At 53.5% G+C, this 24,271-nt stretch overlaps 1 protein-coding gene across 1 annotated transcript in view; it reads right to left on the reverse strand.

The window, feature by feature from the left end:
• Window positions 1-567: 567 nt before the first annotated feature.
• Window positions 568-24,271, reverse strand: part of ACO2 (aconitase 2) — a gene marked incomplete at its 3' end in the record, with an annotated part of 48,705 nt that continues 25,001 nt past the window's right edge. Inside the window, exons 2-18 of the mRNA XM_080705057.1 lie at window positions 21,747-21,883; window positions 17,973-18,231; window positions 15,493-15,585; window positions 10,371-10,529; window positions 10,023-10,173; window positions 9,623-9,727; window positions 8,269-8,360; window positions 7,299-7,404; window positions 6,326-6,483; window positions 6,083-6,156; window positions 5,547-5,658; window positions 3,474-3,596; window positions 3,076-3,231; window positions 2,145-2,336; window positions 1,696-1,828; window positions 959-1,080; window positions 568-702 (exon numbers count right to left, since the gene is read on the reverse strand). Coding sequence (XP_080561183.1) covers window positions 568-702; window positions 959-1,080; window positions 1,696-1,828; window positions 2,145-2,336; window positions 3,076-3,231; window positions 3,474-3,596; window positions 5,547-5,658; window positions 6,083-6,156; window positions 6,326-6,483; window positions 7,299-7,404; window positions 8,269-8,360; window positions 9,623-9,727; window positions 10,023-10,173; window positions 10,371-10,529; window positions 15,493-15,585; window positions 17,973-18,231; window positions 21,747-21,883 — 2,307 coding nt within the window. The remainder of the gene's footprint in view (window positions 703-958; window positions 1,081-1,695; window positions 1,829-2,144; window positions 2,337-3,075; window positions 3,232-3,473; window positions 3,597-5,546; window positions 5,659-6,082; window positions 6,157-6,325; window positions 6,484-7,298; window positions 7,405-8,268; window positions 8,361-9,622; window positions 9,728-10,022; window positions 10,174-10,370; window positions 10,530-15,492; window positions 15,586-17,972; window positions 18,232-21,746; window positions 21,884-24,271) is intronic.

Here is a 24,271-nt window from a genome sequence, read left to right on the forward strand (position 1 = left end):
CCACTGAGCACCACGGGGGAGGGCAGGCTCCTCCCAAGAGGGAGGCCATGGGGACAGGACAGGACTACTTGCCAGGGCAGGCACAAGTGCGGGCAGTGACCGGAGCCGCCTTCTGCCACGGCTCACATCTCTACTGCAGTACGGGTACAGCTGTGACCGGTGCCCTCCACCAACCTTGACTCAAAGCCCTGAGCCCACGACAGGACAGACGCCAACTACTGCACGGTTACAGTCAATGGATTTGGATTCTTATTTTCTTGCAAGAACAAAAGGTTCTGTAAAATCCTTCAGCCACCAGTCAGGTATCAGGCGGAATAAAAACTTTGTTAGAGGGGAGTGTTGTCATCAAAAATAAATACAGTTGTGCGTTGCTGCTCAAGATCTGAACCAAACTAAAACCAGGGGAGCGGGAGCTGGAAGGTTATCTTAGGAAGCCCCCCCCAGGTCACCCAGTGGGCTGATGCGGGGGGACGTGTCTGGTCACGTCTTGGCGCAGGGAGCATGGCTGGATGAGCAGATGCGCTCTGGCGATGGCAGACCGCGCTGAGTGGCGTGGGGCGGCTGTCCTTACTGCTGCAGCTCCTTCATCCTGTTCAGAGCGCTGCCCGCGCGGAACCACTCGATCTGGGTCTCGTTGAAGGTGTGGTTCAGAAGGATGCTCTCCTCGGTCCCGTTGGGGTGCTTGATGATGCATTTCAGGGGCTGTGAGGAGAAGAGGTGTGGGCAGAGTGGCAGGCGTGTCTAGGAGGGTCTGGGCCGGCGCCCGCCTGCTGAGGACCCCTGGGGAGGCACCAGCTGGGGACCTGGGCTGGCCCCGCCCTCAGCTCTGGGGAGGAAACTTCTTGCTGCCTAAAGGACCCGAGGGCCCTCCAGCTCCCAGAAGTTACAGGTGGGGCCAGGTACCGCAGGAGGGAAAGCAGCACCTCCCACCCCTCTGTTCTCCCTCATAGCTGCTGACCTTGCCGGGAGCGAAGTCCTTCAGGCCCTGAATGGTCAGCTTGTCCACAGGGTGGATCTTGTTGTAGTCAGCGGGGTCCGCAAAGGTGAGGGGCAGCAGGCCCTGCTTCTTCAGGTTGGTTTCTGGAAGGCAGAGGCACAGTGTCCACAGGGTGGTGTCTCTTCCCCCATCCACACAGGGGCCTCATCAGCCCAGGCATTCTACCTCCAGGGTACACAGCCTTTTTAATTTTGAAATAGGGTCTCACTGAGTTGCGGCGGCTGGTCTGGAACCTGTGATGCTCCTATCTCAGCCTCCCAAGTACTGGGGCTACAGGTGTGCAGCACCACACCTGGCTGGGAGCTTCTTTTTTAAGTCTAGCAGGAAGACAGCCTTGGCCCTGCTGGGGACAAACAGTGACTACAGGGGACAAACAGTGACTACAGGGCACAAGCCTGCTGGGGTCCCAGGGACAAGCTCCCCTTCCCTAAAGACTTGCACAGGCGAGTGCTGCTGCGGGTGTCTGTTAGTAAGAGCAAAACCTCTGCCCACATGACCTGGGCTTCAGCCGCTCAGGTCTTTAAGTTTGGAGGCCAGGCCAGAGCTGGTGGGAAGCTGGTCATCGGGCTTGGGCAGCAGAGCCATGGATGCGACCTGGAAGCCAGGCATGTGGCTCCAAGCCCAAGCAGGCTGCGGGCAGGTGGTGGCCCGGGGCTATGAGCGAGGGCAGCAGGTTGGCTGCACAGGCCGCAGCTCACCGTGGATCCTGGCAAAGCTCTTGGTGATGATGGCCCGGCCCCCAAGGTGGCGTGGCTCCAGCGCCGCATGCTCTCGGCTCGAGCCCTCCCCGTAGTTCTCGTCTCCGATCACCACCCACCTGATGCCATGTTTCTGTCGGGCAACAAGTGAGGTCATGAGGCACAGGAGCCCGGCATGCTGAGGCCAGGTGAATCGGACAGGGCCCAGACGACCTGAGGGGCGGAGGCAGCTTGGACATGGGCCCTGCCTGTGTGTCTGCAGGGTGGGGTGCCTGCACCATCCCGCCCAGCCACCAAGGTGCCGGGCGGTCCTTACCCTGATGGCTCAGGGCTTGGGATCAGCCTGGTTCTGTTGAATCGACTCGCCTGGACCCTTGGCTCTTGCCCTGGGCTGGCTGCTCCCTAACCTTGTCTAAGTCCCCAGTCTCCTGAGCTCTGGCTCTGCCCACCTTGTAGTAGCGGGCAGTGTCAGGGACAGGCCCAAACTCCTGAGTGACGGCATTGCGCACAGAGTTGGCCTTGCCATTTTCAATGTTGATGGCACCAATGAGCAGGTTGTTGGAGATGTTGTCCAGGTGCCCGCGGAACTTGAGCCAGGGACCAGCAGCTGAGATGTGGTCAGTGGTGCACTTCCCTTTGACCTGGTGGATGAGCAGGGAAAACGGGTTGGGACGTGGCCGGTGAGTGGTGAGGAGCCCCCAGAGGTAGGCGGCAGCCAAGTGCCCGCGGTCCTGCAGTCCTGGTGCTGCCACACTCGGGCCCAGTGGGCTCCGGCAAGGCCATCACTCCACTGTGGAAGGCTGCTTGGTCTCCAGGAGAGGGCACTCCGTCATGAGAGCGCTCAAGGGGGGCGGCTGGACAAGGGCAGAGGCGTATGCCTGCTCAGCCCCAGGCGACCCAGGACCTCAGCTGAGAGGTGCCCAGACACTGGACCCTGGCTGGGGCGGTCAGTCTCACGTCACATGGGCTTATTACTGGCTGGTCATGGGAGCACCTCAAGACTCCTTGGTAAATACACGAATTAGTGTCTGGCCCTGTAAAGGCTTGTGACTGCTCAGCTCCCCCTAAATACAGGCCATGACTAAGGACACTCGGTGGTGGAAGCCGGAGGTGAGGACACCTGCTGTGCAGTCGCCATGTCCCTCTGGACTGCCTCTGTGACACTCACTGGCCTGCTCCTTGGTGGCTGAGAGCCAGACAGCAGCCGGCCAGATCCAGCTCTGCCAGCCTGGGCCCCAGAGAAGGCGGGCGGGCCATTCCTTCTCCCTCTGCAGTCGCCTCCCTTCCTGCCCCACCTTGCTTCTGGCCGCCGCCCGTTCTGCTGGGCCTGAGCCCTCCTGGTGGTCAGGACTGGGTGCCGCGCCACGCTGCACTGCCCACCTTGATGAGGATCTGCAGGTCCTCCAGGTCTTTGCCGTCCCACTTGTCGAAAGGTTCCAGGAGCTGCAGGCGCTGGCTGGTGGGGCTCACTTCCACCCGCTGCCCACTGCTGTCCTTGGGGGGGTGCTGGTAGGTGTCCTGCCCTGGGTCGAAGTCCTGCAGGAAGGGACAGGGACACGTTGGGTGCTGAATCCTCAATCCCCACACTGATAGCTCACACAGCCAGCAAGCCTTCCTGGGCCCCACGCCACTCCCTCCCACAGGACGTGGAGCTGCTTTTCAATAACGGCGTCCCTGCCTTTAGGAGAAGGAAGCATCTTGGCCACATGGCAGCCACAAGCGGGTCCCAGGCACCAGGCCCTTGGTGGTGACAGCACGGAGCGGCAGCGCCTGCTCACCGTGCGGGGAAGCTCATCTGCATCCGGAGCCTCCAGCTTGAACTTCTTGCCATCCTTGCCTGTCAGGAAGTCAGTTTCTGGGTTGAACTTGAGGGTCCCCGCAATGGCCAGGGCTGTGACGATCTGAAATGGAGGAGGCCAGTTTGTTGTTGAGCACCAAATGCCACACTTACCCTCCCCAACCCAGAGCCTGGACCACACAGAGAAGGGACCCAGGCCCTCTTCGAGAGACCAGAAAATCAGGACTCTGGGCTTACAGGCTCAGACCTGCGAAAGACTCAGGAAGGCAAGGCCCACTGGCCTTTCCCACTGCCCAGGCCCGCCCAGCATACTGTGGCACTCTCCTGCCCTCAGGGTGCTGACAAGATGGGAGAGGCCCAGCACAGCAATGTTGTGGTGGTGACTACAGCCCTAGGTGCGTAGTGCCTAGAATGAGAAGGGCATGCCCTCCTTCACACAGCCACACAGGCACCTCTGAACAGCAAGCCTAATGTTTACCCAACTCACAAACTACGGTGGGCATGGTGTCAGGCTTGAGGCTGAGGCAGGAGGATCACTGGAGCCCCAGAACTCAAGGCCAGCCTAGGCAACAGAGACCCTACCTCAAAACCACCCCCCTGCCAAATGCCACAAGCTCTCCACATACTTTCTTTTTTTAACATTTATTTTTTAGAACTAGAGATTAAACCCAGGAGCATCCTATCTAAACTACACACAGACCTTATTTTTATTACTTTTTTTGGTGGTGGTACTGGGGATGGAACCCAGAGGCTTTCTACCTCCAGGCTACACTCCCAGACCTATCTTATATTTTATTTGGAAACAGGGTCTTGCTAAGTTGCTGAAAGCCTCACTTAGTAGCTGAGGCTGGCTTCAAACTTGCACGATCCTCCTGTCTCAGCCTCCCAAGCGCAGGGATTACAAGCGTGTGCCACCACACACTCGGCTTATTCTTTATTTTAAAACAGGGTCTCAATGAGTTGTAAAGGGCCTCTCTAAGTAGCTGAGGCTGTCTGTGAACTATGATCCTCATGTCTCAGCCTCCCAAATGCTGAGATTATAAGTGTGCGTCACTGTGCTCAGCTTACACAGACCTTTTTATGTAGTTTTATTTAATGGTACTGGAGATTGAAACCAAGGATGTTCTACCTCTAAGCTACACACCCAGCCCTTTTTATTTATTTTGAAACAGGGTCTGGCTAGCTCCTAAGAGTGTCTTCGAACCTGCAATCCTGCTGTCTCAATCTCCCAAGTACTGGGATCACAGGCATACGCCTCTGTGCTCGGCTAATTTTTTTTTTTTTGGTGGTACTGGGGGTGGAACTCAGAGGCTTTCTACCTCCAGGCTATACTCCCAGACCTATTTTTTATATTTTATTTGGAAACAGGGTCTCACTAAGTTACTGAGAGCCTCACTAAGTAGCTGAGGCTGGCTTCGAACCCGTGCGATCCTCCTGTCTCAGCCTCCCAAGCACAGGGATTACAAGTGTGCGCCACCACACCTGGCTATGCTCAGCTAATTTTAGAATAAAAAATAGATGGGCATGGTAGGTTCAATCACCAGTACCAAAAAAAAAAAAAAAAAAAGTCTTGCTAAATTGCTCAGGCTGACCTTGAACCTGCGATCCTCTATCTCAGACTCCCAAGAAATGGAATTACAGGCATATGCCACTTACCCCACTTCTACAAACTTTCTCATGTAACCCTGATAGGATTTGCAGGCTCAGGGAAGATGAGTGACTTGACCAAGCTCCTGAGTCTAGTTAAGAGCAGAGGAAGGCTGGGATTTGTCCCAGGGGTGAGATTCCACATTCCGTGCTCATGACCAGTCACCGTTAGAGATGCTGGTGACAGACATCTCACAGCCCCATGGTCTGGGGAGAACCCCGCCAGAGGCGCCAAGAAGTCCAACGTGTGGGCCAGGAAGGCCATGGGTAACCCCTTGCCCTCGCTGCCAGCCCTCCTCAGCAGCCCTGTGCAGTCTGGCTTTTGGTGCAGCCCATCTCCTCCTCCCACCCCGTCCCCTGGCCTGCCAGGAGCAGGGACCCGAGGCGTCTGGCCAGGCAGTCTCACCTCTGGGGACGTGACGAAAGCATGTGTCTCGGGGTTGGCGTCGTTGCGGCCTGTGAAGTTGCGGTTGTAGGAGGTGACGATTGTGTTCTTCTCCCCCTTCTTGATGTCCTTCCTGCCAGGTCAGAGGGGACGAGATTAGGGATATCAGTGTCACCTGGCCCGTACTGAGGCCAGAAGAGCACACATGACAGAGGGACGTGGGAAGGCCACTGCCCCACCCTGGGACTGTGTACATGGCAGGGGAGGAACCTCGGGCCACTGGCCTTGCCTGAGACACCACAGAGGACAGAGGACAGAGGCAGATCCAGGCCTAGTCTGAGCGGGCAGCTGCCTCCGCTCACGAGGTTCCTCTTGGCTTCTTCCCTCCACAGCTCTTCCTCTCTGTCCAGACCAATGCCCCTGCCCTTAGGCTGAGTCTTCACAGGGCAGCCGCCTCTGGAGCCAAGGCCTCGCTTGACTCTTCTCTCTACCAGAGTAACCTTGGGGGCTCCAAACCCAGAACCCCAGGGGCTATCCTATCAAAGATGTGCCCTCACCTGTCCCACTGGCCAATACAGGGGCCACATGCGTTGGCCAGCACGACGCCGCCCACGTCCCTCAGGATCTGTGCCTGCAGCAGGGAGAGGAAGGTGGAACCATCAGGGGCTGGCAGTGTCTGATGGGAAACGGCAGATGAGCAGCTGCAGGCAAAGGGCTGTCCTGAAACCCAGGGACATCAGGACTAAGACAGCCCCATTGGCTGGCAGCATGGGTGAGGCGCCAGGGCAGGTGGCACTCACATAGCCGTCCCGCTCAATGGTGGCACGGATCTGCTCAGAGCCCGGCGTGATGGTGAACAGGGACTTGCACTTGAGTCCATGGGCCAGCGCCTGCTTGGCCACAGCTGCCGAGCGTCCCATGTCCTCATAGCTGGAATTGGTGCAGCTGCCGATAAGACCTGGGGCATTAGTAACGGGTTTAGGGTCAGTGAAAAGCAGTGACCAGAGGTCCCTACCTGACCTCTAGCCAGCCCTGGTCAAAGGAGTTCACTGACACACTGGGCCAGAAACTGTTCCTAACAGAGGTAAAGAGCAAGCGGCCTAATTACCCTACAGCAAAGGGTAGGCTCTTCACGGCCCAGTCAAGGCAAGCGCTCTACCACTGAGCGACTCGACCAGCCCTTTTACTTTGATACAGGGTCTCACTAAGTCAATCCTCCTGCCTCAGCCTCTCGAGTAGCTGGGATTACAAGAGTGCGCCACCATGTCTGTCTTACTTTCTGCTTTATAATAAAGGGTAACGAGAGGTCTTTTTATTATTTAAAAAAGTATTTTTTGTGATACTGGGGATTGAACCCAGAAGTGTTCCACCTCTGAGCTATCTGAGCTACACCCCCATCTCTACTTTTTATTTGGAAACAGGATTTCACTAAGTTGCTACACCCCCAGCCCTATTTTTTATTCTTTTTATTTTGAAACAACATGGCTGGTGTGATTTGCCTCAAAACAGAAATACACAAATGTGTTCATGTGTGCAGACGGAGAAACACAGTGTGACAAAGGGCTTGTTTCTGGTTGGTGGCTGAGCTTACAGCTATTTTAAAATTCCTGTCAATATTCTCTATAGTAAGAATATGTGCCTTTCATACCAAGCGAGGGTAACTTTTGAGGAACATTCTACTGCAGAAGGTGCCTGCTTCCAAAAGCAGCGCAGGAGCGCGGGCGCCTCGCCGCAGGCTGGGCGGAGCTGCGACCCAGTGCAGAGGGTGCTCACCCACACGAATGTCCAGAGGCCATCCTTCCTTCTCCGCCACAGAACCAACGTCGGCCACAGGGTGAGCCAGGTCGGGAGTGAAGGGCCCATTGATGTGTGGCTTCAGCTGAAAAGACAAGGACACAAGGATCAGGAAGACAGATGGGAACAGGTTTGGGAGTGAGACAACTGCTGCCCACATTCTCCTAGGTCCCCAGAGGGAGCCGACTCCGATTCTCAGGGCTCGACCCTGGTGGAGGCTGGATTGGCAGCAGGCGGTGAGCACACACCAGCTCCTGGGACGCCCTGTCTGTACAGGTAGGAGCTGAAGCTCAGAAGCAAGTGCCCACTCAAGGTCACGTAGCCAGGAGATGTGGCAGGTAGTTGAAGGCTGTCAGCCTAACAAGCCAGTCGCCTCCCAAACTACACTGCTCTGGCTCTTGCAACAAACAGGAACTTAAGTTGCTTTACATGTGTCCTAACACTTTGTAATAAAATGTATAGTGCACAGAAAACTGCCTGGCACACAGTAAGCACTACATACGAGTAGCCGTTAGTACTGAGCGAGCCTACTGAACTCACAGCTGAGCTTTCATACGCGGAGTGAGCCTGGGGCCAGGCAGCTCGCCCCGGCCCAGGGCCCCAGGGGCAGGGCCCACACCGGCTCAGGCGGCTGGCTGCCGCTGCAATACTCTTAGAGTACCAGACCCTGCTGGGGCCTTGCCCGCTGAACTCTGATTACAAAGTGAATGCTCCAAGGTGAAATGCTGGCCTCCACTAACGCTGGGAGGAAGGACAAACTGACCAGTTTCTGAGTGAGTGACTAGCCAGCCAGTCACCCATCTCCCTTTCCCTCCCAGCCCCACTCGTGCCAGGCTGAGGCAGCAGCCTGTGGGGGCGCTGGAGAGCCAGAGGCCACAGCCCCGCCAGTGTGCAGGCAGGGCTCCCCAGCCCCAGGGCCAAGGCCCCTGAGCCCAGGCCCCTCCCTCACCTCGTTGAGGTTAATTTCAATCACTTGGTCATACTGGCAACCAGGGTCCGGTACCAGGTGATCCTTGAATTCTTCAGCAAGACTGGCGATTTCTGAAATCAACAGGGAGGCAAGTGAAGAGCGCGCCCCGAGCGCATCTAGCCCTGGCCGGGAGCGGCCCACGGACGCCTCGCCCAGCACTGGCCGGCCAGCAAAGGACGGAGCAAACGGCACAGGACGCCGCGGGGCTCAGTCCAGCGAAGAAGCCGTCCCTGAGCGGAAAACGACGGAAACACAGGAGAGACACCCGGGGGCTGGAGAAACGGAGGCTGTGCTGAGGTTTCCGAAGTGAAGAGTGTGGAGTTTTTCTCTTTTATTTTTAATCATACTAGAGTTGAACACAGGCATTCTCTCTCTACCCCCAGACTTCTTTTATGTTAAATTTTTTATTTTTTATTTTACTTATTTTTTGCGGGTCTAGGGGTGGAACCCAAGGGGATTCGACCTCCGAGCCACACCCCCACCCCTATTTTTTATTCTTTATTTTGAAACCGGGTCTCACTGAGTTGCAGAGGGCCTCACTAGTAGCTGAGGCTGTAAGCGAACCGCGATCCGATCCTCCGGTCTTAGCCTCCCAAATGCTGGGATTACAAGCATGCGCCACCACGCCCGGCTTATGTTAAATTTTTTTCTTTTTTTTTTTGGTGGTACTGGGGTTCCTGGAAGCCCTTCTACCTCCGGGCCACACTCCCAGACCTATTTTTACATTTTTTTATTTGGAAACAGGGTCTCCTAAGCCAGCGCGCGCGGCTGACTTCGAACCTGCGCGATCCTCCTGTCTCTGCCTCCCAAGCGCGGGGATTACAAGCGTGCGCCACCACGCCCGGCTTATGTTAAATTTTTTAAACAGGGTCTTCCTAGGTTGATGAAATTCTCATTACTTGTTGAGGCTGTCTTCGAACCTGTGATCCTCCTTTCTCAGCCTCCCAAGTCCTGGGATTACAAGTGGGCACTAACATGCTGAGCCCACTCCAAATGTTATTTCTCTTTCCCCTTCTAAGGCAGCAATCCCACAGAAGAGATCCATGCCATTTCTGGAGCTTCCTGCAGGGGGCACCAGGGATCAGGCCAGAAAGGAGCAGCGTTCTGCCACCTTTGCAGGTGAAATGAATTCCAATCCTGAGGCCCGGATCTCTCCAACTTGGATGCCAGAAGCTTCCAAAAAGCTAAAGATGGCAGCAGACACCCAACTCAGAAATGCCTAATTTGTCATGCACCTGCAGGGGCTTCCTGGGCCTCAGTAGCCGGTCTGTAGACACCAGGCTCAGGACCCCGCCCCAGGGCAGGCCCGCACTGCCCGACCCTGCCGGCTCACCTGTGCGGCCAGTCTTGTTCAAATACGTCTTCATCCTGTGGCTGTAAGGGAACACTGATGTGGTGGCCCCAATTTCAGCGCCCATGTTGCAGATTGTTGCCATGCCTGTGAAGAAACAGAGCCTATAGGGCTGGCAACATGCTGGGCCGGCCCCTCAGCCTGCCAGCTGTGCACACACCCTTCACACCAAGGAGCCACCTAGCAGCAGGGGACAGAGGCCCAGGGTTAGAGCCAGGGCCGGGGAGGGAGGGAGGGAGGCCTCGGGAAGGTCGATGTGTCCTCTCTACACACCCACCCCACCCCACGCCTGGACAGACTCGAGGAGGCCAACGGCTGCTTCTGCAGATCAGCTGCAGGCCCCATCATGCCCCAGGCAGGGTCAGGGCCGGGTGGTCCTCACCAGTGCAGGAGATGGAGTCTACACCAGGCCCGTGGTACTCCACAATTGCGCCTGTGCCACCTTTCACTGTGAGGACGCCTGCTACCTTCAGGATCACATCTTTGGGTGAGGTCCAACCAGAGAGGGAGCCTGTCAGCTTCACGCCAATCACCTGAAGAGGATGGAGGAGAGACAGTAACTGCAAGCCTGAGTGGACTGCAGCTGCTGGCATCCCTGCTGCCGCACGGTCAGCCCTGCCTCCCTCCCAGAGACTCAAGCCCCACCTGTTCCCTTGGCCCCTCTGGGCTGCGGTCTCCATTCCTGCCCCCACCACAGCCAGCCCCGAGCAAGTCCCTCGCAGGCCCTCACCTTAGGGCACTTCAGCTCCCAGGGGATCCCGGCCATGACGTCCACTGCATCGGCACCCCCAACTCCAATGCAGATGCCCCCCAGGCCACCACCGTTGGGGGTGTGGGAGTCAGTGCCAATCAGAAGAACCCCAGGGTATGCATAGTTTTCCAGAATGATCTGAAAAAGAATCCAAGCTCTGAAGCTAAGGGTCTATAAACTGTGCTGGCTGCCACCAGCCCACCGGGCATGCCCAGCTGCTCCTCCAGGATTGAACTAGCGGGGCTGGCCCCACTTCACACAGGCCACCTCCAGTGTGGCCAGGAGGAGCCAGTCCTGGGACGGAGGCAGCCTGGGCTCATGGCTAGCTCTGACACTTCCAGCTGTATATAAAGCCCTCCCTGTGCTTCCGTTTTTTCATGTGTAGTACAATTGTGAAAATATCCCATCATCCTAGCCCCAGAATAGGAAGAGCCAGATAAGCTGGCCAATGGTGGCCTGGGCCGGGCCCGGGCCAAGCATGACAGCAGAGAGGCTCCTGACAACACTCCGGGCTGGTGTGGTGGGTTGTCCAGGTGTGCAGTGTGCCCGCTCTCATCAGGGCGACGACTCTCCTGCACCAGCTGCATCCTGCACGGGGCGGGGACCCGCACACAGCAGGCGCTTCCTCACTGCATGCGTCCTCGGAGTTGAGGGAGCTGCTCAAGGCCGGGCCGAGCGCTCCCCTCAAGCATCCACTGAGGAGGCAACTGAGTCCAGGGCCAGCACCTACACGTGGCCCTGCCTGCTGACCGGTGCTGGACACTTGAGACAGCTCACTGGGGCCAGGCGTCTTGCTCCTTGGGTCTAGTGAGCAGCTGTGGAATCTTGGCCGAGCCACTTCCCCTCTGTAAGCCTTAGTTTCCCTTTTTTGTGTGTGTGTGATTCTGGGGATTGAATTTGGGGGCACTTTACTACTGAGCTACACCCCCAACCCTTTAATTTTTAAATTTTTTATTTTTTGTGGGTCTGCAGATGGAACCCAGGGGCATTCGACCTCCAAGCTACACCCTCTGCCCTATTTTTTATTCTTTACTTTGAAACAGGGTCTCACTAAGTTGCAAAGGGCCTCACTAAGTGGCTGAGGCTGTCCACAAACCATGATCCTCCTGTCTCGGCCTCCCAAGGAGGGATTATAGGTTTGTGTCCGCATGCCTAGCTTCCAGTTTCCTTTTCTGTAACAAACAGCTGACAATTATACCACCTCACTGGATCACTGTGAGGCTGTATGAGATGTCTATTAAGCAGACAATCATATCTGGGGAGGCAACAGTTTCTTCTTTATTTTGTAGCAAGATCCTTCACAAGAGGTGGGAGAGGCTCAGTGACCCACGAAGGCTGCCTGGATGAGGGCAGGCTCCCTGGAGCTCCAGAGAACAGAAGGTCTCTGCTGTGAGAGACTCGGCAAGGTGTAAGGGGCTCACCCTTGGGGATGCAAAAGGCTAGGAGGCCTGGCCTCTTCCCTGGAGTGTGCGGGCATCTGGGAAGAACAGCTGACCCTGCTTAACTGTTTCCCTTCTCTGGCCCTCTCTGGCTTTGGCCATGTACAAAGGTGGAATTCAAGATGATCTCCATGAGCCGGGTGTGGTGGCACACGCTTGTAATCCCAGCATTTGGAAGGCTGAGGCCAGAGGATCGCGGTTCGCGGACCTAGTGAGGCCCTCTGCAACTCAGTGAGACCCGGTTTCAAAATAAAAAAATAGGGCAGGGGGTGTAGCTTGGAGGTTGAATGTCCCTGGGTTCCACCCCCACACTCACAAAAAAAAAAAAAAAAAAAAGAAAAGAAAGATGATCTCCATGGTATAGACATAAACATGGTTCAGATCCAAAAGAAAGAGCTTAATAGATCTGAGGACTGCAGAAAGCACACGACAAGCAGGCTGTGACAGAGATGGGGCAGGTATGGCAAGAGCATGGAAAATCCTATTTTTGGCTGGACTCATATGTAGAACATAAAGTCGAAATTCAACTGGATCTACCAAGACACTTACACTAAGGCCCAGTTCTATACCCAGCAGGCCCCAGGCCCAAAGCTACAAGGAATGAAGCCACAGCCCCTCTCCACAGAGAGCACAGCGCAGTGGAGAAGGCCTAGGTGCACTGCTGGAACACACTGGAATGGCCTGAGGGGCACACAGAGGCCCAACAGGGTGCTGAGGGCCGGGGGTGAGACAGGAAGCTGGAAAGCAGAGGAGTGGAGGAGCAGTGTGCAGGGCCAACTGGAGGGAAGGTTGGGCTTAGTTCAGATGACACTTGGGAGTTCCTTATCAAGAAACAAATGAGTACTCAGCAGGTCACCAAGGGCAGGTGGGAGTAACTGTCACTCACAGCCCCAAACTTTGGCCTAGCAGTTGCCAAAAAGGTCTGTGCCTTTGTGGAAGTGGGATGGGGTGCCCCTCCTGACAAAGGGCCGTGGGGCCCACCCTCGTCCCTCCCTGGTTCTCTGGCCCCCTCAGGCTGGAATAACATGCCGCCACAGTGGCCCATGTGTGAAAGCAGAGTGGCAGTCTGTGGTTAGCTCTAGTTTCAGTGCGGGGCAAAGCTGGCAGGGTCAGATGACAGCCTGACTCAGCTCTGGAAGGAGGCAGGCTGCAAGGCCTGGGCGAAGGTGGGGAGGAGGGTCACCTTGGAAAGAGGCAGAGCGGGCTCACACAGGAAGAATGGCAAACGGACACACAGAGATCAGTGTCCTCAAAAGTAAAATTTTGAAGTAAAGCCCCTGCCTCCCAGGAAACCACACGCACACCATACTTATAAAATTGGCCATGTGTGGTGGCACACGCCTATAATCCCAGTACCTGGGAGGCTAGAACGGGAGGGTCGCAGGTTTGACAACAACCTCTGAAACTTGGTAAGGCCCTGTTTCAAAATGAAAAATAAGCCAGGCATGGTGGCGCACGCTTGTCACCCCAGCCTTTAGAAGGCTGAGATAGGAGGATCACAGTTCGCGGCCAGCCTCAGCTACTTAGTGAGGCCCTCCCTAACTTACCGAGACTCTGTTTCAAAAAAATAAAAAATAAAAAAAAACAAGGCAAGGGTTATAGCTCAGAGGGTGAATGCACTAGGTTCCATCCCCAGACTGCCCCCCAAAATATTAAAAATAAATTAAAACTAAAATATGAGCTGGGCATGGTGGTGCATACTTGTAATCCTAGTACTTGGAGGCTGAGACAGGAAGATGGCAGGCAGGTTTGAGGACAACTTCAGAAAGTAACGAGGGGCACTTAGAATGCCAAATGAGATTATCACCTTGGACTGTCACAGTAGCTGAGGCTGTCTGTGAATCGCAACCCTCCTGTCTCAGCCTCCCAAATGCTGGGATTACAAGCATGCACCACCACTCCTGGCTTGAGACCCTGTCTCAAAATAAAAAATAGGGCTAGGGGCTGGGTGTGGTGGCACATGCTTATAATCCCTGTGCTTGGGAGGCTGAGACAGGAGGATCGCACAGGTTCGAAGCCAGCCTCAGCTACTAAGTGAGGCTCTCAGCAACTTAGCAAGACCCTGTTTCCAAATAAAATATAAAATAGGTCTGGGAGTGTAGCCCGGAGGTAGAAAGCCTCTGGCTTTCACCCCCAGTACCACCCCCCAAAAAAACATATATATATGAAATAATAATAAATAGATCAATATAAATAAATAAATAATAAAATAGGGCTGGGGAGCTGAGTGGTGGGAGCTGAGTGGTGGTACATGCTTGTAATCCCAGCATTTGGGAGGCTGAGACAGGAGGATTGTGGTTCATGGACAGCCTCAGCTACGTAGTGAGGCCCTTTGCAACTCAGTGAGACCCTGTTTCAAAATAAAGAATAAAAAATAGGGCTGGGAGTATACCTCAGAGGTAGAAAGCCCCTGTATTCCATCCCCAGTATCAAATAAGTAAGTAAATAAATAAATAAATAGGGCTTGGGGGGTGTAGTTTGGAGGAAAATGCCCTTGAGAACTGGGTGTGGTGGCACACACTTATAATCCCAGCATTCGCTTGAAATTCCAGCATTCCAAATAAAATATAGCTGGGTGTGGTGGTGCACGCTTGTAATCCCAGCGCTTGGGAGGCTGAGACAGGAGGATCGCACAGGTTCGAAGCCAGCCTCAGCTACTTAGTGAGGCTTTCAGCAACTTAGTGAGACCCTGTTTCCAAATAAAATATAAAAAAGGTCTGGAAGTATAGCCCGGAGGTAGAAAGCCTCTGGGTTGCACCCCCAGTACCACCAACAAAACAAAACAAACAAACAAACAAAAACCCTGAAAAACAAATAAAATATAAAATAGGTCTGGGAGTATAGCCTGGAGGTAGAAAGACCCTGGGTTCCATCGCTAGTACCTAAAAAAAAAAAAAAAAAGAATAAAAAATAGGGCAGGGGGTTAGCTCAGAGGTCAAATGCCTCTGGGTTCCATCCCCAGATCCAAGAAAAAAAGCCCTTGAGTTCAATCTCCAGTACCACACACATAAAATAAACAAAAACAAAAAACCCTGACTGTGTACCAAACAAAATTCTACCTTTAGGGAAACTACAGGAGAGGCCCTGGTTGGCCAGGCCCAAGACTCTGGACCCTCCAGCCTACAGAATCCCACCCTTGGCAAGGACATCAGGCTCTCTGCTGAAGCCTCCTCATCTGTAACATGTGAACAGTAGCACCTCCTACTTTATAGAGCCATGGCAAGTACTGGGTGAGTTAGTATATTCAAAGAGCTAAGTCTAAATCTGGGTGTGGTGGCACAAACCCATAATTCCACTATTTGGGAGGCTGAGACAGGAGGATCACAGGTTCTTGGCCAGCCTCAGCAACTTAGGCCCTCCACAACTTAGTGAGACTGTTTCAAAATAAAAAAAAAATAAAATGGGGCTAGGAGTGTAGCTCAGAGGTAGAATGGCCCAGGGTTCAATCCCCAGAACCACGCACACAAAAAAGAACTAAGCCTAGATCTGACACAGAGCATGTGCCTGTGAAATGTCAGCTACCTACGCAATATACTTAGCACTCATGAGAAAAACAACACAGAAGATAATATGCTGTTAGGGAACTGGGAGGAGCTCAGTAGCAGACTCTTATGTTTGATCCACAGCACTGGAAAAAAAAAAGCGAGCCGAGCACTCTTTACCTGGTGAATAATTCCAGATCCAGGCCTCCAGAAGCCCACACCATACTTGGCACCCGCAGATGCAAGGAAATTATACACTTCCTGGTTTATGTCCTATGGAGACAAGCAGTAAAGAGATTAGTAACACAGCTGCATCCGGGGTGACTGCAGGCTCTCCTCTCTCCACACTCCCCACACCAGGCCTTCTTTTAAAGGCCTTGAAAAATGTTTCCACAAGGGTTGGGAGTTGGCCCAGTCTCAGCTGGCAGGCCCAGGGAGATGGAAGCAGAGACAGCTCCAGGACTATGACACCTGGCCGGGAGATGGGTCTAGACCAAGTCCCCGCCGTGTCCTGTGTCTCAGTTTCCTTATTTGCTAGGACGGTGGAAACACCCCATCCCCAGCCGTCAAGGCCCTGCCTACCCCTGGCCCCTCAGACCTACCTCTCTTACACAGCTCAAGACCTACAGGTACCTTCTTTATTCCACAAATGTACCAAGTTTCTTCCTGTCTTGGGGCCTTTGCATATGCTATTCTATCTAGAATGTTCTTCCTCCAGTGAACTTATTTGTTCAGGTTTTACCTTATATTGTTATCCTCAAAGAAGCCACACACCCCTAAAGTCTAAATCAGACCTCTTTTTTTATACTCGCAAAGTGGTGGACTTTCTCTTCCTAACATCTACTGAAAATTTTAGTTACCGATGTCTGCGACTGTTCAGCACCCACCTCCCTACTGGTTGTCCCTGAGGTGCGCCTTGCCCCTCTGTCGTCTTCTTACTGAACCCCAGCACCTAACAGCACTCCACGTGTAACAACTGCTCAATAAACACTTGCAGAAACCAGGGAATGGGCTCTGAAGTCCTGTCATTCTGAGAATCTCATCTCAGAACCCATAGAGCAAGGGGAGGGGCAGCCCCACAGGACCGTGGCCCTGCTGTAGACACTTGTCCCAGGGCTGAAGACCCAGGCCTCTGGCCGTGTGAGCAGCCCCTGACCCCCACTCTGCTGCTGACAAGAACACCACAGCAGGCAGGCGCAGGACTCCCTGTCAGAGCACCATGCGACCAGAGTGGGGCCTGGGGAAAGCAGGCTGGGGTGGGAAGACTGCCCCGAGTGGTTCCCATGGTCCGAGTGGCTCTGTGAGCGCTGACCCTGGAGCCACGGCACTTCCAATCACATGGCCTGCCCTGTGCCAGTGGGCAAAGCCCTGCCAGCATTCAGCTCCTGCCAATGGACCCCCTTGGCGTCCACTCCCCAGGGGGCAGAGAGTGCAAAGGCCTCTCTGGGAGGGCTGGAGGAGGGAGGCCGAGAGCTGTGCCTGGGAGGAGGAGCAGGGATTTGCTTTTATAGGAAGGTGGGAAGCTCACAGACAGATTTCTCTGGCATAGCACACGGCCATTTGCGTCTAGTCAGGCCAAACTCAGAACAAGAAAGGACCCTAAAGGAGGTTAGTCAGCATGAGACAGCAGTAGAGCGGGAGCTGGGACCAGGCTGCGCCCTAGGCATGCCCGCCCATGGTCATGGGCCTCAACTGCATGGTGCCCGGAGTGACCACCAGCCCAGCTCCCAGGCACGTGTGATGCCAGCAAGAAGAGCGCCTCGCTGCTTGGGCAGAAAGGGACTTTGGCCGCCCTACCCCAAGCACCTGGCAGGACAGTCCATCACGTGGGGTCAGCAGCACTTTTCTTTCTTTTTATGGTACTAGGGATTGAACAATATATCCCAGCCTTTTATTTTATTTATTTTTTGGTGGTACTGGGAGTGGAACCCAGGTGCTTTTCTACCTCCAGGCTATACTCCCAGACCTATTTTATATTTTATTTGGAAACAGGGTCTCACTAAATTTCTGAGAGGCTCACTAAGTAGCTGAGGCTGGCTTTGAACCTGTGCGATCCTCCTGTCTCAGCCTCCCACGTGGTGGGATTACAAGTGTGCACCACCACGCCCAGCTATCCCAGCCTTTTATTTTGAAAAAGGGGTTCGAGGTCAGCCTTGACAATTTAGTAATATGTTTCAAGATAAACATAATGGAAGCCAGACAAGGGTGGCACACACTTGTAATCCCAGCATTCGGGAGGCTGAAACAGGAACATCTGGATTCGCAGACAGCCTCAGATACTTAGTGAGGCCCTTTGCAACTCAGTGAGACCCTGTTTCAAAAAAAATTTTTTTAAATAGGTCTGGGGGTGTAGCTCGGAGGTAGAATGCCCCTGAATTCCACTCCCATTACTGCAAACAAACAAACAAACAACAAACATAATGGGAGTATAGTTTGGAGGCAGAATATCCCTGACTTTAATCCCCAGTACCACAAAACAACAACAACAACTAAAGGGCCCTGCTGGGGTGTGGAAGACTGCTCGCCTAGCAGGCGCAAGGACCTGGGTTCCATCCCATTGGGGAGAACTTGGCGGCGCTGCCCTGATGTCCCCGGCGGAAGGCTCTGCCTTTCACCCAACCTCACCCCCGCCACCCGCCCCCACGCGCCTCTGGGCTCACCTTGGCCCGGCGCAGGTCTTTCTCGCCTCCCAGCTGGGCCTCTATCAGATGGTCACAGTGGATGGTGGATGGCACGGCCACCTTGGGCAGCCCGCTGCTGATGAACTGCAGCATGGCCATCTGGGCTGTGGCGTCCTGCATAGCGACGCGGTCGGGCCGGAGCCGCAGGTACGTCTTGCCCCGCTCGATCTCCTGGTTGACCGGGTCGTCCAGGTGTCCATACACGATCTTCTCTGAGAGGGTCAGGGGCCGGTTCAACCTGGAGGTGAAGGGAACAGGCGGCATGGGGGAGCGGAGCCTGCCAAGGACTCGAGGTCTAGTCAACTGGGCACAAATCAGTCCTGCTCCCTGTGGCACCTCCTGCACAGGGCACGGCACCTGGCATTCATGAAGTGCTCCAAAATCACTTTATTTTTTTTTATTTTATTTTTTATTTTTGCGGGTCTGGGGATGGAACCCAGGGACATTTGACCTCCGGGCTACACTCCCTGCCCTATTTTTTATTCTTTATTTTGAAACAGGGTCTCACTGAGTTGCAGAGGCCTCACTAAGTAGCTGAGGCTGTCCACGAACCGCGATCCTCCAGTCTCAGCCTCCCGAATGCTGGGATTACAAGCGTGCGCCACCACGCCCCGCTCCCAAAATCACTTTAATTAAGTGAATGACAACATCCTAAGAGACGACAGGGTTGACGTTCCCTCCCTATTAAGCACTGTTATCTAGTAAGTACTTATCGAGTACACATCTCATCACTTAATGTCTAGCATATTCTTGTCATTTAATGAACCAAGGGGACACACAGGCTTAACACAGAAACGCTAACAGCTCAAGTTTGCTGCCTGAGCCCCAGTCACCTTGGAGCCCTCTGTTTCTCTGTCTTCTCCCCCGCGCCCTCTCCCCACAGCCTCTGGTCATGTCAGCAGCCCCTTCGCACGCCCTGCTGCCACCGCCATCCAGCGCCGGCTCCCTCTCAGGAGGCCTTCCCATAGCTGCTCCCGTTCTCGCTCTGCCCCGCGGAGAGGCCGGCAGCCAGCGCTCAGCACAGACACAGCCCCCTCTCTCCCGGCTCCTCCCTCCTTAGGCCCCAGTCCCTTTCCTCATCAGGGCTACAGTGGCAGCGCAAGCCCAGCCCTACAGGGGCACAGCCTCCACCAGGACTCCCACGCCCTAGACCCAGCTCTGTCGGGTCAGGGACCAGCCTCCCACCACTAGCTCCCTCCAGACACCTGCTGCTGCCCACACAGAGCAGCCCGCACACTCTGGCTCTGCCTCCCACCGTCTGGAAGCAGAGACCCAACTCAGAGCTCCTAGGAAGCAGGAAAATTACAATTACAGCCAGCAGGACAGGCCTTTTTGACACCGAGGGAAAGAGCATCCAGCTGAGAATCAGAGGCTGGGTTCAGACCTGACCTGCGGAACCACATAAATGACTGCCCTCCTCAAGGAGCCGGGCCAGCCGGCCTCTAAAGTGCAGGCTTGACTGCAAGAAGTAACAGCTAGCACTTTTATCACTTTTGTCTTACTTTTGTGTTGTAGCACTTTTACTTTTTATTTTGAAATGGTCTCGTTAAGTTGTTGAGACTGGCTTCAAACCTGCAATTCTCCTGTCTCACCACCATATCTGGTTCCTATTTTATTTCTCAAACCTGTGATCCTTCTGTCTTAGCCTCCCCGGAACTGGGACTACAGACAGGTCTGTGCCACCACACCAGGCTCTGATTCATATTTATCTTACTTTTTTGTCTGTGGTACTGGGGATGGAACCCAGGGGCCTTCTACTTCCAAGCTACACCCCCAGCCCTAGTTTTTATTTTGAAACAAGGTCTCACTAGGGTGATGAGTCTAACTACTTGCTGAGGCTGTGCTCAAACCTATGATCATCCTGTGTTAGCCTCCCATGTACTGGGATTACAGGGGTGTGCCACCATGCCTGGTTTGGCTTTATTTTTATTTATGTATTTATTCATTCATTCATTCATTTTGCAATACTGGGGATGGAACCCAGGGGCATTCTACCTCCGAGCTACACCCCCAGCCCTAGTTTTTATTCTTTATTTTGAAATGGGGTCTCATTGAGTTTCAGAGGGCCTCACTAAAGTAGCTGAGGCTGCCTGCAAACTGTGATCCTCTTGTCTCAGCCTCCCAAATACTGGGATTACAAGTGTGCACCACCACACCTGGCTTTGGATTCTATTTCTAGGACTACTAAAAAAATTTTAAAAATAAATAAAAAGATAGTTCTTACCCTGAACACTGACTTTGTGAGCAGGGCACAGTGGCACATGCTTGTAATCCAAGTATTTGGGAGGCTGAGACAGGAGGATCGCAGGTGTGCAGCCAGCCTTAGCTACTTAGTGAGGCCCCCCATAACTTAGTGAGACCCTGTTTCAAAAAAAAAAAAAAAAGCTCGGAGGGAGAATGCCCTGGGTTCAATTCCTAGTACTGGAAAAAAAAAAAAAAAAAAAGACTTTGCACAGTGATAGATGCTTGTAATCCCAGCAATTTAGGAGGCTTAGACAGGAAGATCACAATTTTATTTTTTTGGTGGTACTGGGGGTAGAACCCAGGGGCTTTTCTACCTCTAGGCTATGCTCCCAGACCTATTTTAAATTTTATTTGGAAACAGGGTCTCACTAAGTTGCTGAGAGCCTCAGTAAGTAGCTGAGGCTGGCTTCGAACCTGCGCGATCCTCCTGTCTCAGCCTCCCAAGCACTGAGATTGCAAGCGTGCGCCACCACGCCCAGTGGGAGATCACAATTTTGATGCCAACCTGGATAACCTAGCCAGACGCTGTCTCAAAGTAAATAAAAAGGGCTGGGATATATCTCAGTGGTAGAGTGCTTGCTTTGCATGTACGAGGCCCTGAGTTCAATCACAAAAAGTAAATAAAACAAAGCCAAGTGTGGTGGTACAGGCCGGAGATCCGGGTACTTGGGAGGCTGAGACAGGATTGTAGGTTTGAGGCCAGAGTGCAGTAATTTAGCAAGACCCTGTTTCAAAATAAAAAATAAAATAGGGCATGGCGGGTGTCGTTCAGTGGTAAAATGTCCCTAGGCTCAATCCCCGATAGAAGAAAAAGAAAAAAGAGCGAGTGGGGTGTCGGGAGCACGGGACCCTGGTGATCCCTGCGTTGGTCGCATGGGCATGAGGTCCCACCACTCCCCAGGACGGCCTCGAGCAAGTTCCCCCAGCTGTGCAGAGAGCACTCAGGCCCATCCCCTCCCAGCCTGGTCAGTCGCGGAGGTCACCAGGCAGGCAAGGGCAGAGCCCCATCTGCCGCTGGTCCCTCTCCAGGGCAGTGCGGGCCCCTCCTCCTCCTGTAGCACCTTATTCTCCCTTCTTGTGGCAGCAACTAGCCCAGGACCTGACGCCCAGGACAGCAGGCAAAGCCTGTCACCAAGCGAGGAACTGCAAGCCCACAACAGACACATCTAAGATGCTCACTCTGCTTTCTTCTGGCTCCCGGGCCTGAATTCTCTGGGCCTCTGCACTGAAGAGGAAATAAAGATGATTCTCCAGTCACCAGCCCTGAACAGGTTGAGAGGTTTGGGCCGCAGCACCAAAGCAGACGTGAGCCCTCCCCTATGCCCAGATCTCAGCCTTCTGGACAACAAGGCTCTTCCCTGGCAGAGATGGAGAAGACCTACATGCCTTTCCTCTGCAGGGACCTTCACGGCCTGAATACATGATTCTGCCACCTTCCCTCGCCCTGCACCTCCTAGGCTACAGAAGGCGCCGCTCAACCCCGCCCTGAGCTCCTAGCCGCAGCCTTACCTTTTGCGAACAATGTTAATGTTCTTCTCCAGCAGGTCATAGCGGATGAACTCATTGGGCTCAAAGTGGCTCATGGCCACCTTGGCCCGCTGGCACAGGACTGAGGCCACATGGTACTGCCGCACACCCAGGGCTTTCTGCAAAAACAAAGATGGCAGCAACCGTCAACGGAGTTCGGAGTCCATCCCGAGGTGCTGCTGAGCACGGTGAGAAAACTGAACAGCCAAGGAACGAGAGCTGCCCGGTTTCCTCTCCTGAGGGAAAGCGACAAAGCAGCCACGAGGAAGCCAGCTGGGAAAGGAGACAGCGCGAGGGGTTCGCGTCAGAACCACAGGGCCCGCGTCAGGTTCTACCACGCAAGCCGAGTATCGACTCAAGAGAACCGTCTCTGTTGGCGTCAGAAAATGGGATATAGCAGCTCTAGTGCCCCGGGGGAGGTCGGGGAGGGCCGTGTGTGAAAGCACATTCACCTGTGAAGCATCGCCCGAAGCGCAGCTGCCACCCACCCACACGTTCCTTGAGGGGGGGCCCAAGCCTCGCCCATCTTGCTCATCTCTTTCCAAGAACATGTTAGCAACACGGCCTATATCTGTTGACCTGATGGAAGGGTAAATAAGCACGAGCACTGCACATTTCCTTGTCCCAACACCAAAATGGGGGGGCCTCGCCAGGGGTGGCGCACTCTGTAATCTTTGTTCTCAGGAGGCTGAGAGGAGAACTGCAAGTGAGAATCTCCTCAACCTAGGGAGATCCTGTTTCAAAAGAAAAATATAAGGCAGGGCTGAAGGTGTGGCTGGGAGATAGAATGGCCCTGGGTTCAATTTCCAGTACAAACAGGAGGGGGCGCCTGTGCTCGCCCTGAGCGGGCAGTGAGTGGACTTCCTGAGGGATTTCTTTTGTATGTACGCAGAACTGAACTCAGGAGAATTCCACTTCCAAGATCCATCCCTAGCCTTACCTGTGTGCCTCCCGTCTCAGCCTCCCAAGTCCTGGAATTCCAGGCAAGCGCCACCACACTCAGAACAGAATGTGGCAAGCAATGCTATTCTGGGTCTTTTTGTTTGTTTGCTTTTGTTTTTTTGTGGTACTAGAGCTTGAACCCAGCAACACGCTGAGATGTACCAATGAGACACATCGTTAGCCCTCTCTCTTCATTCATTCATTCATTCATTCATTCAGTACTGGGGATGGAACCCAGGGGCATTCTACCTCTGAACTACACAGCTCTATTTTTTCTTTTTTGAAATAGGGTCTCACTAAGTTGCGGAGGGCCTCACTAAGTAGCTGAGGCTGTCCGAGAACCATGATCCTCCTGTCTCAGCCTCCCAAATACTGGGATTACAAGCGTGCGCCACCATGCCCAGCTCCTTTTTATTTTTTAAGACAATGTTGTCCAGGCTGGCTTCAAACTGCAATCCTCAACCACCCATCTGACATTACATAAAGCTCTGAGTGCCATTTCTACTTAGTACCACTCTGCACTGATAAACACACAGCCCCCCTGTGTTCTGCACAAAAAAGAAACTATGCAAACAGTCTGAAATTTGCTTCTTTCTAATATGGCTTACATATCTTTCCATGTCTGTATATGCCTATTTTGTTTTTGCAAATCAATTGCTCTTAACATCAGTTTGCTTAGAAATAAAAATGAGTATAACAATACCTAGCCTGTCTCTCCTGGTAGGAAAACCAATTGTAACCCTAATTACAGAACTAGGAAAAGGTAAAGTTCCACTCCCAAAAGTAAGGGACTAGTTAAGTAAACAATAGTCTATATGTCAATACCAAAAAAATACACTTAAGAACCATATAAATAAAAAAGAAAGAAGGAAAAGAAGGGTGGTGGCACATGCTTGTAATCCAGCATTTGGAAGGCTGAAACAGGAGGACTGCAGGTTCGAGGCTAGCATCTGCTCCTTAGAGATGCCCTTTGCAACTTAGTGAGACCCTGTTTCAAAATAAAGACCAAAAAATAGGTAGGGCTGGGGGTGTCGCTCGGACGCAGAATGCCCCTGGGTTCCACCCCCAGTACCACAAAATAAATAAATAGATAAATAAATAAATAAATAAATAAATGAAGGATGGGGACAGAATATGTTGGTGCTGGCGATAGAGCTTGGTAGAGCACTTGCCTAGCAAGCATAAGGCTCTGGATCTGATCCCCAGCAACACACACACACACGCTGACACAGAATGCACCTTCTGGGTAACGATGCTGCCTGATGCCTTCCAGGCATGAACAAGCACTGTGCTAAGCGCCCTGTGCTATGCCGTGGCTTGCCTCACTGTTTCTCATCAACAGCTCGTGAGCCCTCAGTTTTCTGAATCTCAGCAAACCCAGTACTTGGGAGGCTGAAACAGAAGGATCGCAGGTTTAGGAAGCTCTTGACTCGGTTTTCTGAACCTGGATGCAGAACCTGACCTTAATCTTGATTTAAAATCCTCATCAGATCTGGACTTGGTGGCGTGCACCTGTAATCCCCGTGCCTGGGATGCTGAGACAGGTGGATCGCTCAGGTTCAAAG

Source organism: Muscardinus avellanarius, assembly GCF_963383645.1.
Source record: "Muscardinus avellanarius genome assembly, chromosome: 11".
NCBI lineage: Eukaryota > Metazoa > Chordata > Mammalia > Rodentia > Gliridae > Muscardinus > Muscardinus avellanarius.